Genomic DNA, 17,388 nt, shown 5'->3' with positions numbered 1-17,388 from the left:
GGTGAAAATTTTAATCCATATATGGATAAATAAATTTTACAAAATAAATACGTAACCACACTCAAAATTGTAATTTTTATGAGGAGCAAACATTCAGTAAACAACAACCAAAATAAAAAGCAAAATCAGTGGGCTTTGCAAAAGTGGTAAATGAAAACCCAGGGTAAAAAAATTTAGAGACTTTAACCATGTTCTATTGTTCAAAACATCTTAGGATTACTAGTAATGTTTTGAAATTTAGAGAGGAATAAAAGAAGAGACTTAGGCATAGTGAAGTACTGTCAACTGAACAGTGGATACTTACTTCATTCCCTTCTACTAATGCTACTTATAAAATAAAAAGAACATTCAGTAAACTCAATGGGAATTTCATACAAATATAGCACAGCATCTGGTCAGACTATTTTACCATGCCATTTGAGATAGTTTCTCAACTTCATGCAAGTGGTATTTGTGTAAACAATGTTCTTTCCTCTGATACATTACTTAAACAAAAGCATTACTGCACTGATGCCAACTACAGTAGTTGGGAGCACAGGCAATGTTTGTCCTAAAACCTATGAAATTATCTTGAGAAATTAGTATTTCTCTTCCTTCTCAAAGACGGGAATGTTTCTCAGTCCAGCACCAGTAACAAATCTACCCCTAACAGAAATCAACTAACAGTACTAGTGTCTAGAACATTTAGCTGAAAACCACAGAACTTATTCACCTGGGTACATGACGTACTTTTGGGACATAAGATACTACCAGGACTCATTTTGTCTCAGACATACTCATGACATGGTGGAAAGCAGACAATATTTTGTCTTAAGCACAGGACTAAATCTGAAGGAAAACTGTTAATTCAGGAAGACTGGGCAAACCAACCTGATACTAAGCCTGATCTAAAAATTAAGTCTTGCATGCATCCACTATACTAGCATTATGAAGTAAATAAGCATGCAAACAGAGAGAAGAAGCAATCATTCCTCTGTCATCCATTAAAAAATCAAGTACAGAAATCCTAATTGGGCACCGCAATGATCTGATTCACACAGAGAAGTTACAAAGGCAAAATTGCTTTCATCAGTAACAACACATTACCTCCAAACTCCACACCTAAAATTAAGTGCTTAGGAAAGTCTTCCAAATGCTGTATTCTGAGGAAGGCCATTATATGAGCACTAAATCAAGACAGCTAGTATGGAAAATGGAAAACGGAGATTTCCTTTTACAGTAAGCTATAAAATGCAATTCAGTCAGACACAGGATCTGAGAAAGTAATAATCAAGTAATGCTGTAAATCACTAAAAAAAGTTGGGTTTTTTTTAAGGCTAACTATCATGCTTTGGAGAAGAAGCACTAAATATGGAGATTCTCCTCATAAAGTGTTCGTTTCAAGTAAGTTTTATATAATTAAGATACAGAGAAGGCTTTGCTCAGAATTTGAATGCAGTGAATAGCCATGATATAATGAGATGCAAGTATGATCTACCTCTGTAATTAATTTTTTCTTCACCCACACTGTCACTTGTTATGATAATGTGAATCTTAACCTTAATGAGAAATTTCATACCACCTTGATTAAAGATACTGCAAATAACAACATTCTTTTTATTTTGGTTTTATTTCGGTTTTATTTCAATGAAGAATCTCTTTACGCTCTCAAAATTCCCAACCCTTCTGCTAATGAAGTTCCGATCCACAAAAGAGATTTTCAGAGACCGATTTATATGTCATGTATTTAAGTGAGGGTTATGCTAGTATGTGTAATACAAAATGATCGTGCTGGGCAGCAAACTACCACAGCAGGTAGTTTGTCTGAAGACTTTCTGAGATGCAAGTTCCTCAATAAAATTCTGTATGCATTCCTTTACAACATTTGTGAATTAACACAAAAAGTTATTAAACATTCACACGATGCTTTTGAGATGTAATTTTAAAATCAACATAAAATTTTCCAAAATTTCCAGAAACTTTGCAGGCAACACCCTACAAATACATACACATAGTATTAAATTGGGCCAAGCGACTTAAAACAGGATCTACCATCTCAGAGACAACAAAACACAATCAAATTTCTTACATGAATGATGGATACAGTTTAATAACCTGTAAAATTCCAAAAACTAGAATTGGAATTTTTTACAAGACTCTATTTTACCAAAAATAAGTTTATTTCATCAATAGGTATCTTTGTGAATTTAACAAGAGCCACACTTCCTTCAAGATGTATCTTCATCTCATGCTCTGTCTCATAGCTACTAGACAAGAGCAAGTCCACTGGAAACCAAGAAAAATGTAATACTAAATACTTGATGAAATGAAAATGCGTAAGAATAATTGCCTTCTCAGCAATCCCAAACTACAGGGACATACCACACAACAGGGATAACTGCTCATTATTTTGGTAAACCGGCAAAAAATTACATGGCTTATACATTAAAGATTTTATATTTACAAGAAGTAGCATTATCCAGAGAGCTTTCTTATTCTAAGAAGGCTCTTATTCGAATTTCTATAAAACAAAGAGTTCTTTCCTGAATACAGTAGTTTAGTTATTTCAGTCAAGAAATCAATCCATCCTATTTGGGCATTCACAAGATCCACTCATTTTTTAAGGAGCAGCGCATATATTGCTTTGGAAAACACAAAACACAATATTCCAGTGGCATACTACTATATCTGATTTATTTTAACCTCATGATCTTAAATTAATTATTTTTGTCACATACCAAACCATATTACACTATACAGGACATTCAACACCTCACAGTTTCATTAACGGCTATCTGCTAATCACATACAGTAAGCCAATTCTCACTTTTGAAATGGCTAAAACCAGCAAAACTCTACTCCTTCAACCAGGTTTCCTTTTACCCTCTTCCATTCACAAAGTTAAACATCCCAACTCTGCAAAAGCTGTTAAAAAAGTTTTAGTCTAGAACTTATATGAACCCAACCAGATACAGACCCAGAGGGCTCTGCAGTCCCATCCTGCTGTGCTTCCTCTCTAGATTCGACTCATGCAGATTGCACAGCCTCACAAAAACTGACAAGCCTAAGAATGGAACCTCATATCCAGGAGAACCACACCACAAAATCATCAATACAGGACCTAAATCAACTCCCATCCAAAGCAGTTCAAGAATCTTTTTGTGTTAATAAATTGGATAAGAATACCTCCAAAAATATGGCAATAAAAATCCAACAATAGTTAGTGTATTTAAAAAAAAAAAAATCACACCTTGCAGTATCTGTCAAGGCATACAGTGCAAAAAAATAGACTTCAATTCCTCATTACTACCCATCAGCTCCTACTAACTTCTACTTTTAAAAATGACGGCCTATATTTAAACAATTTTCCTTAATTTTAAGGAAAATTTACCATTTTTTGGAAGGTATTTAAGAAACTACATGAGCAAAATAGGTGAAATAAAATCTAGGACAGTTAGGCTCCAAGCAGTCTTAAAAATCCCATATGGCCACTGTCTGCAACTCTTGGTACCTAAATATATTCAAAATTCTGGTTTTGAGGATATGTTCTTTTTAAATCAGTGGCCTAAAAAAATGCTTAAGTAAATGCTCATTTTAAAAGCTTTAAAAAAATAAATAGTAAATATTAGTGTGAAGACACAAATTCACTCTTTCAATGTTCGTAAGAACAATGTTTAAGATAATTCACATAGCAATTATGCATTTATGCTTACATTTGGAAATACACGTGCAAAGATAAATGGAACAAGCATACATTTCATTCAAATCAGTACTGCATTACACCAAAATCTTACCCTGATTTCACTTAAGATAACCCACAGACTACGGGCTAGAAACAGAAAAAAAAATGAACATGCAAACTAGCTGCTTTAATTCAGCTTTTTTCTAATCCAGTTTACTGTACAAGGCACAAGCAAAAGCATACAAAAGATGATTCCCACCTATTGAATAAATGCAGACAAATACTGGCCTTGATTGCAGCAATTTTATTGGAAAGCTCAGTTCACCAGAAAGTGTGCAAGACAGAACAAGAGAAAGGCAAATGTGGCTCAAAAGCAAAGGGAAAAGTGTCAGCAACTTGGCAATAAGTGAAGGGACAAACATAACACTAGAATTAAAACCTTTGGAATAAAGAATAATCTTCCAAGTAAATATGACTTCACTAGCACTGAATTTCTCCAATTGGGGATTGTGTGTATGCATGCATATATATATATATATATATATATATATATATATATATATATATATATAAATATATATATATATATATAATTATTAGGCACACACTTCCCATGTTCTATGCCCCAAAAGCAGAGCTGACAATGGTGACAGCAGAGTGTGTAATTAGTTTTTATTGTTCCCCTGACAGCCATAGCTCTGCAAGGACCCCTTGCCTTTTCCATTGTAAATGTTATGGAAAAATACACTAATGACAGGCATTTAATTATGGGCACAGCAACCATGATGGGAGCTGTGCCAGAAGTGATTGGCAGCTTTGGAAACCAGATATTCACAGCAATAGTTCTTTTTCTATCATACCTTGTAATCCAGATTAGTGAAGATAGAAGTTTTTTAAAACATCTTTTCTAAGGCCTTGATTGTTGTCTAGATATATTATTATAAATTACCACAAACAGACAGAAACTGACAGAAAAAAATCAACATCTTTAATTTTTTTTTGTTAATAGCAAGCAGTTTTTTGAAAGAGTTCTATGTACTGACAATGCCATCAACCTCAAAGAATTCCCCACTGACTCCAGCACATAGTTAACTTTTTTTAAAATTATACATAGGTAGAAACAAAGAGATGCTACGCCCTCTTAACATATCTTTATTCGTATTTAAAATAAACTGTTCCACATTCAGCTGTAGTTGCTGAGGTGTTTTTTCACCTGATTAATTAGCAATTGGTAGGCACGCTTTTTGGCAGCTTTTGTATCCCTATTATTTCTTTCGGTTTGGCACAAAAACTCCCTTTTGGGAGCACCAGAATTTGTAATGTATCCCACTTAGTGATGGATCACTAATTTTTAATAAACTAAGTCCCAAGAGAACTGCAAAATTATGTAAAAGTGTATTGGAGCAATAACTGTAAACAAATAATAAATAAATAAATAAATGGGCCAGGGGTAAGATCTGTCGCAGTACATAAAATACTAGGTCTTTTCCAGACTATACATGGAAAGCCTATCCAAGAGATCACACATAATCTTCAGACATTGGTCTGAATTGGCCATAACTGCTTGATCCAAATCTCTGCCTTTACCTTTAAAAAGCAACTAGCTAATGTGGATGCACAATTTCCTTGAAGAATGCTATATCTGAATGTTTCTTCACGGTTTCTCATCCCTCCCCCACAACCAGATGAATGAAATTACTCTGTGAAGCAGATTTCTATGAAGAATGACCACACAATTCTGGACCAAATGGTTCTAAGTCTATGTAGCAGTCACAAATCCCTGGCTAAGCCGAACAAAGCAACATTATTCCAAAGTGGTAAGTTTGGGAATATAAAAGTGAAGCTGTCTGGCTCTAAAGTGGTAACTTACAAATAGCTGCAGAATCACAGTTGGCTGTCCATCCCCCATCCAGCTGGCTCTCATATCAGTGACTTCAAAAATGCAGTTTGCCATTATGGTGGCTTAAGGCACTTTGTGTGCCAGTGCAATGACCATGCTGTGTGTGCGTGTCAGAAGGTCAATACTTTCAAATTCCAGAGTCTCTCTTTATTTCCTTCTTTTCTGGAAACAATAGGAAAGAGAGCAGGATTGATAGCTCCTACTTTGTTAACTTCTGCTCACCAAATGCCCTGCCTGTATGAATATATAACTATTTTTTGAAAATCTGATTAGACATCAAATAAAGTGGGAGGGGTTGCAGAGGGGAGAACCACAACCATCAAACAAAAACCCAATGCAGCTGTTTTTCCTGCTCATTAACAGCATTAATTGGTAAATTTTCTTGCAACAACTTTTAACAATTGCAGGAGACCAAACATCTTTAAAGCTGCTAGAAGTCCTTACCCAATGCTGATAAATTAGCATTGAAGACTGACAACTCTGCTACAAAGATCATCATTAAAATTAGCAGTAAGTAAAATAAAATACTTTCTTTTTTTTTTCTCCTCTCAAAAAAACCCTGAATTTTATCTATACAGCCTTACAAATCCAACAAAATATTAGACATTAAGAAATTTGGGGGATTTATTTTGTTTGGTTTTGCTTAAAAGAGTTAGAATGTATTCAGCTCCAGTTTCAAAGACACAGGCTGAGAAAAGAAACACAAATTTATTTACAAATTTGAAACAAATTTGAAGTAAAAATTAAACAAAAAAATCCTATGTACAGTAATAGCATTATAATAACAACAATATTTATATATTTCTTAGCTGGTCCCTGTCTGACAAGATAAAATTATTTGAATGCCTGTAAAGAGAAGAAAATTCTCCTGAATTGTAACAGAAAAATGAAAAATACTACTTTGAAATCCACAAAACCAAAAAAGGTAGTGCTTCATTGCTATCCACCAGGGAACAGCTGCAGTGCTCAACTACTACTGAGGAACAGCTCACACCATATGAACATGCCAATATCCACCCCCGAGCAAGAAAAACTACGTAATTTCAGGGAGGAAGTATTATATTATTTTAATGAATAAAGAAGGTCAATGCTCCACAGCAAACATTAATCATGACAAAAGATATATTCTGTCAAAACATGCATCCTTTTAAATGTCATGAGTCCAAATTTTATCTTTCAGAATGAAGCAAATATGTTTTAGCAGAGGCCGACAAGCATCAAAGTAAATGTATCTCACACTCTTTTTTTTTATTTTGCTTCACTCAATGATTCTTAAACAAATCATTTCTTCTATACACACTGCACCATTTCATCACTACAATCAAAACCTAAAGATGGTGCCTACCAAATAAGAAGGTTTTTCCAAAGTCTGAAGAAAAGACAAAAAATAAAGTTTCTCAGTGAAAAAAGTAAAATGAGATTTTTTTACTGCAGATACTACTGTTGAATGGTTTAATATGCTGATCTAATGATGAGGAAAAAAAAATGAACATGAAAAATAACTTAAAGGTTTTGTGAGTCTAAGGTCCTTTCTCCATGCAGTATGTCAGCATGGATAGGAAAATTTGTCCACTAGATTATAACGCAAGTGACAATAAGAATTGTAATTTTCAAGTAAAAATTGCAGAACCTGAAGAATTTGCTTTAATTGGTATTAGCAATTCAAGTAGGTCTTGCTAATTAACAGGACTTTTGTGCATTTTCTTGTTAGTTGATTTTTCTTTTGACAGCATTTTTACTGGCCATGCATTTAAACAGAAAAAGGCCATAAAGCTCTTTGCATACCAGTTAACAAAATACGGACACCAAAATATATCTCTACATTTTGCAGCAGTCTGAAATAAATTCATTTCCTTCATAAAACTACAATCTAACAAGGTATTTTCATCAACCTGTCAATAGGAGAACATGAAGGATGTTTCCCCAGATTAAATATATATACATATATATATTGGGGCGTATTTTTCTTTTACTGTATTTTTCTGGCATTCTATGATGGAGAAATACAATCTCAATCCTCACAGAACACTGGGGGTTTTTTCACACATGTATTTTCACATTTTTCATTTTAACTCAAATTATTTTCTGCAATTGATAGGAATAGGATTTGCGCTTTTGTAATGTAAAAATGTAGGCTCAGTTTCCTAAAAAAGAGGATTTCAGATATCTATACATGTTTGCACATTGTAAAATACACGCACCATTTTAAATGAGCTCAACCAAAATCTAGTTTGGAGAGACTACAATGAAAAGGGAGAGTGCAAAAATGCAAGGAAGTTTCCTAATGCGTGAATGATTCCATTTTTCATTCAGCTGTGCTGAAATACCTTACAGTATGGCTTACCCACAACAACTGTAACACCATCAGAATGCAATTGTAATAACTTATCTATTTACTTCAAACCAAATGTTTTCATTTCATTACGTTGGTGTGTTGCTGACTGACTAAATTTTAAGCACAAGCGCAACAAAATCTTAAACAAAACAGGGCCCTTTATTCTCAAAAGTGAATTAGACCATTCAGAAACACTGGAATATTATATTAATCATGAGACTAAAGATTTTTTTTTTAAAAACAAAGGTCAGAACTGGGTAGCAGAGCAAAGAGTATTTATTGGAAGACAATCGCAGATCTAAAATACTTGTAATTGCATAAAAAAAAAAAAAAAAGTAAAAACAGTAACCCAAAGAAATGGAGGCACTTCTCAAAGGCATGGACAAACTACTATCTACTTATTTCACCAGGAAAGGCTGTGTCCTTGTTAGCATCTTCTCTCAGCTGTTTCCAATGACCGACATTCTTAATGTGTTTTCCTGGCAGTCTTGTATTTCAGCAATGCTGCAGTCCTCCACCCAACAACAGACTCGTGTTGGAAGAAGAAGTCACAAAACACTCAAATAAGCTAGGAGAGCTCTCAAAGCACACTCATGTAATTCTTCTCTGTTTCATTTTACATTGTTGTGCCCGAGTGCTAGCTTATCTACCTGCCCACCTACTGACCCGGGAACTACCAGTGTGTGAAGAAACAGCCAACTGGAAGACAGCCAAGAACTAAAACACAGAATCTACAAATAATTCTCTTATTACTGCTTTGAACTTTAACACAAAATGCCTTAGCTGGAAGATTAGACCTGGAAATTTGATGGAAATTCCATTAATTTTCTAAACACTGAAGAGTTCAATTTAAAAAATAATTTTCAGATTTTTTCCCTCACACAATATTCATGATGCACTGTACACCACATCACCACCTAATGACACATTTCAATGCATACATACACATATAATGCATATATATGTGTATATGTGTATATATATGTAAGTATATATATACAAACATTGAAATACACACATATTCTCATTACATATGCCATATACATTACGTATACCTGTCCATATGAATGTAATGACCATGACTCCTCAAGGACTAATTGCATTCATTCATTTTTTCTGCCCAGCATGAAGCTGGTAGATTGCTAAGATCATAGCAACAGGGGAGAGAAAGGAAGGCTCATCTTTATCTGTCCCTCTCAAAAAGCACACAGGGCTAGAAGAATGCAATGAAGTGTCCTGACTACATGCACTCAAAAAAGATTTCATAAGAAGCATTTCATGAAGATCAGGTACCACTTAACAAGCTGCCTTTCATACAAGGGTGGAGGCCAGTGAAACGATTGTTCTTTGTGCAGTTTTTCCATAGAAGGTTTCAAACTGTTTCAAACACCCACTTTTAAAATAAGCACCAATGTTCTTTTGGAGACACAAGGTGTTAATGAAACTATTAAAAGCAGAGAAAGTAGGTGTAAAGAATTGACAGCTCTACTACTGATCTTTTAATTACAAGGAACCAGTCAGAGATTTCTTCAGCTCTCAGAGCAAGCTGCTGGATAAAATGCTGTCAAAATGCAAGCTATGCTATTTCAAAATAGGTTTATATATATGTACAATACATTTACAAGGATGTGTATGTATACCTCAAGTACTTAGGCTCCTATGCTTCCCTTGACATATGAAACTGATACATAATACCAACATTAAAGTAAACACTTTGACTTTACCCTTCTTCATCCAAAACTTCCTAGTTTTCTTAACGTGTGTTTAACTGCTTTCTTCCTATTCCAGCCATTTCTGCATGCCTTCCCTCAACTCTGTACACAGGCAGAACTGTATCTATACAGAAAACAACAAAAAAAGACAAACCAAGCAAAAAAACAGCCACGTAATCTCAGCACATACAACTAACATGCTATGGTGAAATCCACAAACACATAACAGATGGCAAAACACTCAGACATCCATTCAGTCCATGAGTGTGCTCCAAGAAGTGCCAGGTGTGCGTGAGCTGCCACATCCAGAGCTTCTCAAAACTAAATCTGTGAATTTGGCTGGCCCAGGAAGGCACATAAGCACACATCTATCCACCCACACAACTGCAACAGAACTTAGGTGTGTAAGGATTGAGTTCAAAGAAGTAAGATGCCTTTCTGAAACAGTTCCTAAATACTCAGCTACAAAATCCACATAGGCTGAGAAATCCAGGTTGTGAAATTCTGATCTATGCATAGAATTTTCAGAAGTATCCACTCATTTTCCCCCCAATACGTATCTAAAAAAAAAACCCTCTACTTACTGACCAAATTGTGGTATCCGCTTTGATTATGTGCAATCACTAACTGAAGTTAAAATTACTTTTCAATACCTAAATTCTCTATTTACCATCTGATTTCCTGATTTTATCCACATAAATACACAGAGAAAATATATCAACATCCCATGATTTATAATAATTATTCTATGAATTTGGTGTACAATTTTCTTGTGTAAAATGCAGCCAAATCCAGTAATACTCCTAATAAAAAATATTTGCTTTTGTGAGACTAGAAGCTATGGCCTCTATGTAAGACCAGAAACTAGACCTGCAATTCAAGTATTTTTAACCACCCTGAAACTAACTAACAATTTATGAAGCTACATAACCTGACACTGAAACAACTTACATGGAAATACCTAAATAGAAACCACAATCTTAAAGCATAATCCTGGCAAGCAAAAAAAATGTAGCAACAATTAAAACAAGTAGTTCAGCTTGAACTGTGACAAGATTACAAACAGCAGCAGGCATGATGCAGGTAGACCACTTCAAAATTTGGCCCTGGTACACTACATTCGGTCTGAATTCTAATTAAAAGGACACTACCAATCAAGATTAAATTAATATGCTCCATTCCAAAACTGAGCATTATTTTGAGAACAATATTCCCTGATGATAATAGTTTGCAGTCCCACATGAGAAAACATATATGCAAAGAGTGCTGAAAGACTAGTGCATTTTAAGGTGACAGTTAGAATTTGCGTCCATGTAATTCTAAGCCTACATAAATAAACAAATAAAAGAAATCACATTTTTGAGTTTACTTGATGATTCATTTCCAATCAAAAAAAAAAAAGGAAAAAGAAAAAAAAAGGACTAAAAAAGAGTTATTTTATTTATACTTCAAAATTTTAATACCTAAGCATATTTTCACCAGGAACTGGACTACAGCATTTATACAAGGTGTATGCTGATAATTAAATATGAAAGAAAAGTAAGGCATGGCAATACTTTAAACATTTCCAAGAACTGACTTTGACTCTGTAAAAATAAAAAACTTGTTACTCATACATGCTGGCAATAATGACTATACACTTTCTAATTGTTCTAGCAGAGCTCTGTCAACTAACCAAGCAATGTAATATGAATTTTTCTAATGGACTCATCTGATTTTTTATTTACCAAACATTGTTCACACTAGGAGCATTTATCAGCTGGGTCACTCAGCAATTTGCTAATGTGTCTTTCAATGAGAATAAAATCTTTACATATTTCAGCAAGTTGCTGTAGTCTAATACTAATAAAAATTAAACCATCAAATTTGAAAGAAGGACAATCATTATCAAATTCTTCAAAGTTTTAATTTAATCTTAATTTAGAGTCCCTTAATCATTATTAAGATGATCAATATTTCAATTTTTAAAGGAATTAATTAGTTCTATGGCAGTTTGTTAATTTTGAATAAATATGATAAAGTAAGCTCCATCACAATGTTACTATTTGTGTTTATAGAATGGCAGTACATTTTGTCCTCTAATTTCAAATAGTTATCACCAAGTAAGCATCTCTACTTATTCTACATGCATTCATCTCCTGAGTCTGCCTCTAAATGAAGATAAATCACTGCAAAGTTATTCCTGCAACATTGTTAAATGCTCTAAATATTTTGATATCCAAAGACAATTTTGTCTTCAGCTCAGATTCTGACAAAACAAATTCAAGAGAGAAGTGCTTTCTTTTCTTTGGGTCTCCCCCACCTACCATTCAGGTGTTTGCCTGTTTTTCTGTAATGCTTGTGTTACTTAGAAAGCACACACAAACTGGCACGCTGTATAAAACAAAGGAGAGTTGCATCTGCACCCTGCTCTTACTCATATTTTTAACTCACATATAGACATGGCAAGTCCAAACAGACACATCCATTGTGAGAGGGCAGTGTTCTAAGACAAGAAATGTTTGGTTTTAAAACAGAAGGTTTAGAAACATCTTAAATTTAACTCTTCCTCTACTGTTTGTAAGAATAACAAAACTAAGTTTTCTTTGCAGTGTGCTGATGTTTGATGTTGGATTAATAAGAGTAGTATAGTATTAATATATGATTTCATTTACTTGAATCCTCGTAAATATAATTCAGTGCAATGCCCACCTAGGCCAACTAGGTAAGCATTTGTTTGTACCTTCAACTGTCTTCACTACGCACAGTTAAGATCACACATAAGACAACAGAAGTGAAAAATCTTGAATCTAAGGCTATTTTTGAAGTGTTTTAACTGTTATGCTAGCAATGTATGCGTTTAGTAACACCTATTTCTTTCAATGATCCTCTTTTCGCCCAGTGGGTCTTGAGAATATAACTTCTTTTTTTTTATTCTAGCAGTTACAATTCATTTTGCATAACAACAGAAATAAAAATTCTGATTTTTAGAGGCAAGCAATTTTTGGGAACATATGTTCTCTGATGGATGATGTGAGGTGCAACTTTTCATCTTATTTACTCTGAGCAGTTTTTTTCAAGCAACACATGTAGAAAGAGGAAAATGTAGAGAGAGGCATTTCGAATCACAGATGTTCATCATACCCAAGCATGATTGTTTCTGTTTCAAGTTTTTGGGCCAATTATTTATTGCTGAGGCGTTGAGCACAGGAGCACAGTAATAAAGTGCTGGACAGACTAGCTAACCATGGGCACTTGAAAATTCTGCTTGTTAACTTTTGCAACACCTATTTTAAACCTACTCTGGAATACCGAGCAGCGGAGTTTTCTGCAGGCAACAGAGATCTATTAAAAAACATGACCTGTGACAAAAATCAATGTGCTAATCTCAAGCCAAACAGCAGTATCAGAAGCATAAAAAAGAGATAACGTAAGATAAAACGTCCCCAAATTTACTTAGACTAGCCTGACAGGTTTACCAGGAAAACAAAAAAAAACAAACAAACAAACAAAAAAAAAAAGGTAAGCCTGCCACCGGCACTTTGACAAGGCAAAAATATTTAATACCCAGATGACTTTTTACCTAAACACATGGATACCATTTGGAGGAAGACTGAAATTTTCTGATGCTAAACATGAGGGAAAACTCCAGGGGAAAAAAATACAATTAAATGAAGCCTCCCTTTCCAGAGTTGAACTGCACTCAGAGCCTGGTGCTAGGAGTCCTCCGGAGCCAGGAGAGCGGGGAGACTGCGCCAGCACCACTCGGCCCCGACTGCGGGGACCCGGAATGCGCCGTCCTGTGTGCGGCGGCACCGGCAGAGCCGGCCCGGGACGGCGCACCTACCTCGCTTGCTCACCTGCAGCCCGCCCGGGAGGGCCCCGCCGGGAGGGCAGCGCAGGGCACGACCGGGCACAGCCGCCCCTGACAACCACCTCACCCGGGCGCCGTGCGGGTCTCGCCGAGGGCGCGGAGCCCTGCCCGGGGCCGGCTACCGGCCGCCACCACGCCTGCCAAAGGAACCCTTCGGGGCACCACCGGGGGACCGCTACCTGTGCCCCTCATCACTCCCGCGCTCCCGGAGCAGGGCTGGCAGCAGACAGGGCTGCCCCGCGGCGAGGGGCGCCCGTGTCCCCCGCCGGGAGCGCATCCATTCCGCTCCTGCAGGCCGGCGGCGGCCGATCCCGGTGAAGCCTTGGAGGGAAGGGATAGAGGAGAGAAAATCAGCCCCGCCACCCGCCCGCACCATCGCTGGCTGCAGCCCTGAACCTCCCTAAAGGAAAAGTTTTCTTCTCTTTCCTGCAGCCGGTCTCTCGACATGGGTCTCCGCCGCCGGAGCGCCGCTGCGCGCCCTCCCACCGATCCCCTGCCCGGTGCGCGCCCGCGGCCGCCCCGCGTACCTGGGGTTGGAGCTGTTCCAGTACACGGCGTAGCGGTCGGCCACCGCCTTGGCGCCGGGCTCCTGCCCGCGCACGCACACCCACAGCGCCGCGGCCGCCAGCAGCAGCAGCATCTCCACGTGCGGCATCGCGCCCGGCCGGCGGCGCGGCGAGGGGGATGCGGGGAAAAATAAAGAAAAGGGAAAAAGGGGAAAAAAAAATAGGAACGGGGAGGAAGGCAGGAGGAACCGTGCCGGGGCGCGGGAGTTCTGGGGTGAATGAATGAAAAGCGAAGCGCGGAGGCGGTGGGCGCCGCGCCGCAACGAGCGGAGGGCGCTTAGCGCCGCAGACGAGCAGCAGGCGGGGAGGGCGATCCGCGGCCCCTCAGGAAGCCTCACCGCGGCAGGGGGTGGCGGGGGCCGAGACGGGTGGCGGCGGCAAGCGGCGAGCGGTTCTCATTCACCGGGAGTTCCGCACGGAGCCCACGGCACGACATACACCGGCCCGCCGGCGCGGCGGGCGGGCGAGAGCAGCGATTCCTCCTCCCCCTGCGAGCGGCCCCAGCGGCGCTGACGGCCGGAGTGCGCGGGGATGGAAGGAGCGAACGAGCGGGAGACGAGGGAGAAAAGCGGGGAGGAGCAGGAGAAGGAGATCTTTCCCCTGGAAGCCCACGGGGGGTCCGGGTAATATATTAAAGGCCGCCGGCTGGTAGCGGGAGAAGAAGTACCCGCAAATGTCAAAGCACAAAGTTTGTGTCTTCCTTTCTGGCCTTCCGCTCCCCTCAAATGAGCAGCAAACAAAAACACGGGGGGAAAAAGCGGGGGGAGGGGAAGAGGGGGAAAGAAGCAAAAGCCCTGAGGAGTTTGCTTGCTGCGCTGATGGAGTTGAGAAGCCTGTTCTGCAGCACGGAGTGTCTTGAAGGAGACTTTGTGGAGTGGTTTTCTTGTCCTTCCTGTTCCTGGGCGGTGGATGCACCAAGGACTGAGCAACAGCAAAGCAGCAAAGGCAAAAAAAAAAAAAAAAAAAAAAAAAAGGCGGGGGGCAGGAAAAAAAAAAAAAAAGAACGGCCAATCCAAGAAATATAGCGGCGTGGAAACCAAGGAGATGAAAATAAAAAAAAATTGTTTTATGAGAGGGCGTGGAGAAAAGCAAAATCTCGGAGAAGTGCAAAATCAAGCCTGCAAACTCCTCTGATGATACTGGTCTTGGCTGGCCTCTCCTGCTCGGGAAACGAATGGAGTGATACGGCGAGGTGCAGAAATCTCCTGATTCAGCCTCCCGGAGCCTCTCTGAGATAAAGCAGGGTCCAGTCCCGTGAACATCAACTTCTGCGGAAGGACAAAACAGTTTGAAGGGTCAGGGAGGAGGTGAGAGTAAAAGAATCCACCCCTCCGATGACTACACAGGGAGATCGAAAAGACCAACCACCCCAGATCTTCTCGGTCTTGCCCAAAAGCTGCTCCCCTTTTCCCTCTGAAGCAGCAGCGAGAGCAGCAAGGAAAAATATACAACGCCAGCAGGCAAATAAATAAACTTGAATGCAGCGGCAGGCAGGGAGGGATCGTAAAGAGCGACGAGGATTGGAGGGGCAAAAGTCAGTTTTGAAAAAAAAAATGCTTTATGGGAGGAAAAAAATCTTTAAACAGTCACGCCCCCTTTTGCAATGACCGGTCCCTTCACTGCGTGTAAATCCGACATCAGCAACCTGGAAAAGCTAGGAGCCTGGCGTGCTGAGCTGCCTCTGTGCATGCGTGTGTGCGACAGGCAGCCGCAGAGATGTATACGCGGTACAGCGAGGTACGCGCACACACACAGGGACACACACACCCACACACACACACACGCACACACATACATACATGCATACGCGAGGGTCCGATCCGGCGCCGGTGTGCGTGAGGGATGAAGACGAGGAGGAGGTGCAAGCAGACAGCTCGAAACACGGGCGCTGCTGCTTGATCATGTGGGATTTTTGCATGCAGTTTACTTTGGAAAGGGGGGGGATTTGCCGCCGCAGCCAGTCAGGACATAGCCTGCTGTTTGCTTACAGATTCCATTTTTTTCTTTTTTTTCTTTTTTTCTTTTTTTTTTTTCTTTTTTTTTTATTTTTTACACCTCGACCGGATTGGCTTGCAACACGAGAAGGGAGGCGTCGTCCAGGGCTTCTCCTCCTCCGTGCCAAAAAAATACCCAACCCCACCTTCTGGAAACCTGACTAATTGAATTACTAAGAACTCGGAGTGGTTCCTGTGCAGCCTTACTGCTGAAGGTAACCATTTCGTTGCCGGATGCTGCGACAGGCATTGCACGGGACCCGCGTGTGGAGGGGTTTCCGCCTGCCACGAAAAACAGTGCGCCGAGAAATTCCATCGAAGCAGCAAACTCCTTCCCCGCGTTCCCCCGCGGCTGGGCTCGGCACCCACGCCCCGGGCGACGCGCGGCAGCGCCGGCCCCGCACAGCGCGGCGCGGCGGGACCGGCGGGGCGCGGGCGGACCTTCCGCAGCCGCGGAGGGGGCTCCGCTCCGCCACCCGCCGCCGCCGACACCCCGACACCGGCGGCGGGGCATGATGGGCGCCGGGCCGGCGTTCTGCCGCCAAGTGCCCGCGGGTGCGGGGAGGGAGCGGAGCGGGCAGGTGAGCGGCCCCCGGGCTGGGAGCGAGCGGAGCCTCCTCCCGCAGCTCCCGCCTGCCGGCGTTGCTCGGGTGACGGCGGCCAGCGCCGCGTCCGTCCCTTCTCGGGCCGTGCCGTGCCGAGCCGGGCCGTGCCGTGCCGTGCCGTGCCGCGCCGTACCGGGCCGGGCCAGGCCGTGCCGGGCAGTGCCGGGCCGTGCCGTGCCGTGCCGGGTCGTGCCGTGCCGGGCTGGGCCCGGGCGCTCCCGCCGCGGGCGCGGCCCGTTCGGAAGCGCCCCGACTCCCCCCAGCGGCGCGTCGGCGCAGCGCGGGCCCGGCGGCGGCCGCATCCTGCGCGGGGCTCTGCTCTGCCGCTGCTCCTTGGGCTGCTCCGCGCCCTGCGGCTTTCCTCGGCGTGAGGAAGGACACTGCGGGTTAATCTTCACCGATGGCAGCATCCAAACTGCCCGCGATTCCTGCTCTTCGCCCTCCGCTCGGGAATCACTGAAGCGACGGAGCATGGGCTGGAGTTAAAGAGAAACAATCAAACCCCTTGGGTTGATTTTCTAAAATTTTTGGGGTATTTTTTTAGTTTTGGGGGTGGGGGTTGTTTGTTCGTTTGTTTGTTTTGGTTTTTTTATCGAAGTATTTTACGGTTTTCGAAGCTTTACTATTAAAAGCTTAAAAACTTGTCTCCCCATGGTCTTCCTCCAGCCTTGTTTACAATGTGTTGACATTTGTAGATTAGTGTTCGTAGCGTACAAAGTACACCAGGCAAGTAAATGACCCAGGTATAACAGGCATCATAAG

The 17,388-nt window shown here is 40.8% G+C and overlaps 1 protein-coding gene across 1 annotated transcript in view; it reads right to left on the bottom strand.

Annotated features, from left to right (window-relative positions):
• EFNA5 (ephrin A5) overlaps positions 1-14,976 on the bottom strand; it is a 205,950-nt gene extending 190,974 nt beyond the window's left edge. Inside the window, exon 1 of the mRNA XM_064735970.1 lies at positions 13,989-14,976. Coding sequence (XP_064592040.1) covers positions 13,989-14,116 — 128 coding nt within the window. The 5' untranslated portion in view covers positions 14,117-14,976. The remainder of the gene's footprint in view (positions 1-13,988) is intronic.
• Between the last annotated feature and the right edge of the window lie 2,412 nt (positions 14,977-17,388).

The sequence above is a fragment of the Zonotrichia leucophrys genome, chromosome Z (assembly GCF_028769735.1).
Source record: "Zonotrichia leucophrys gambelii isolate GWCS_2022_RI chromosome Z, RI_Zleu_2.0, whole genome shotgun sequence".
Lineage (NCBI taxonomy): Eukaryota > Metazoa > Chordata > Aves > Passeriformes > Passerellidae > Zonotrichia > Zonotrichia leucophrys.
Note: the sequence above shows the minus strand (reverse complement) of the source record. Positions and strands in the feature narration are given on the sequence as shown.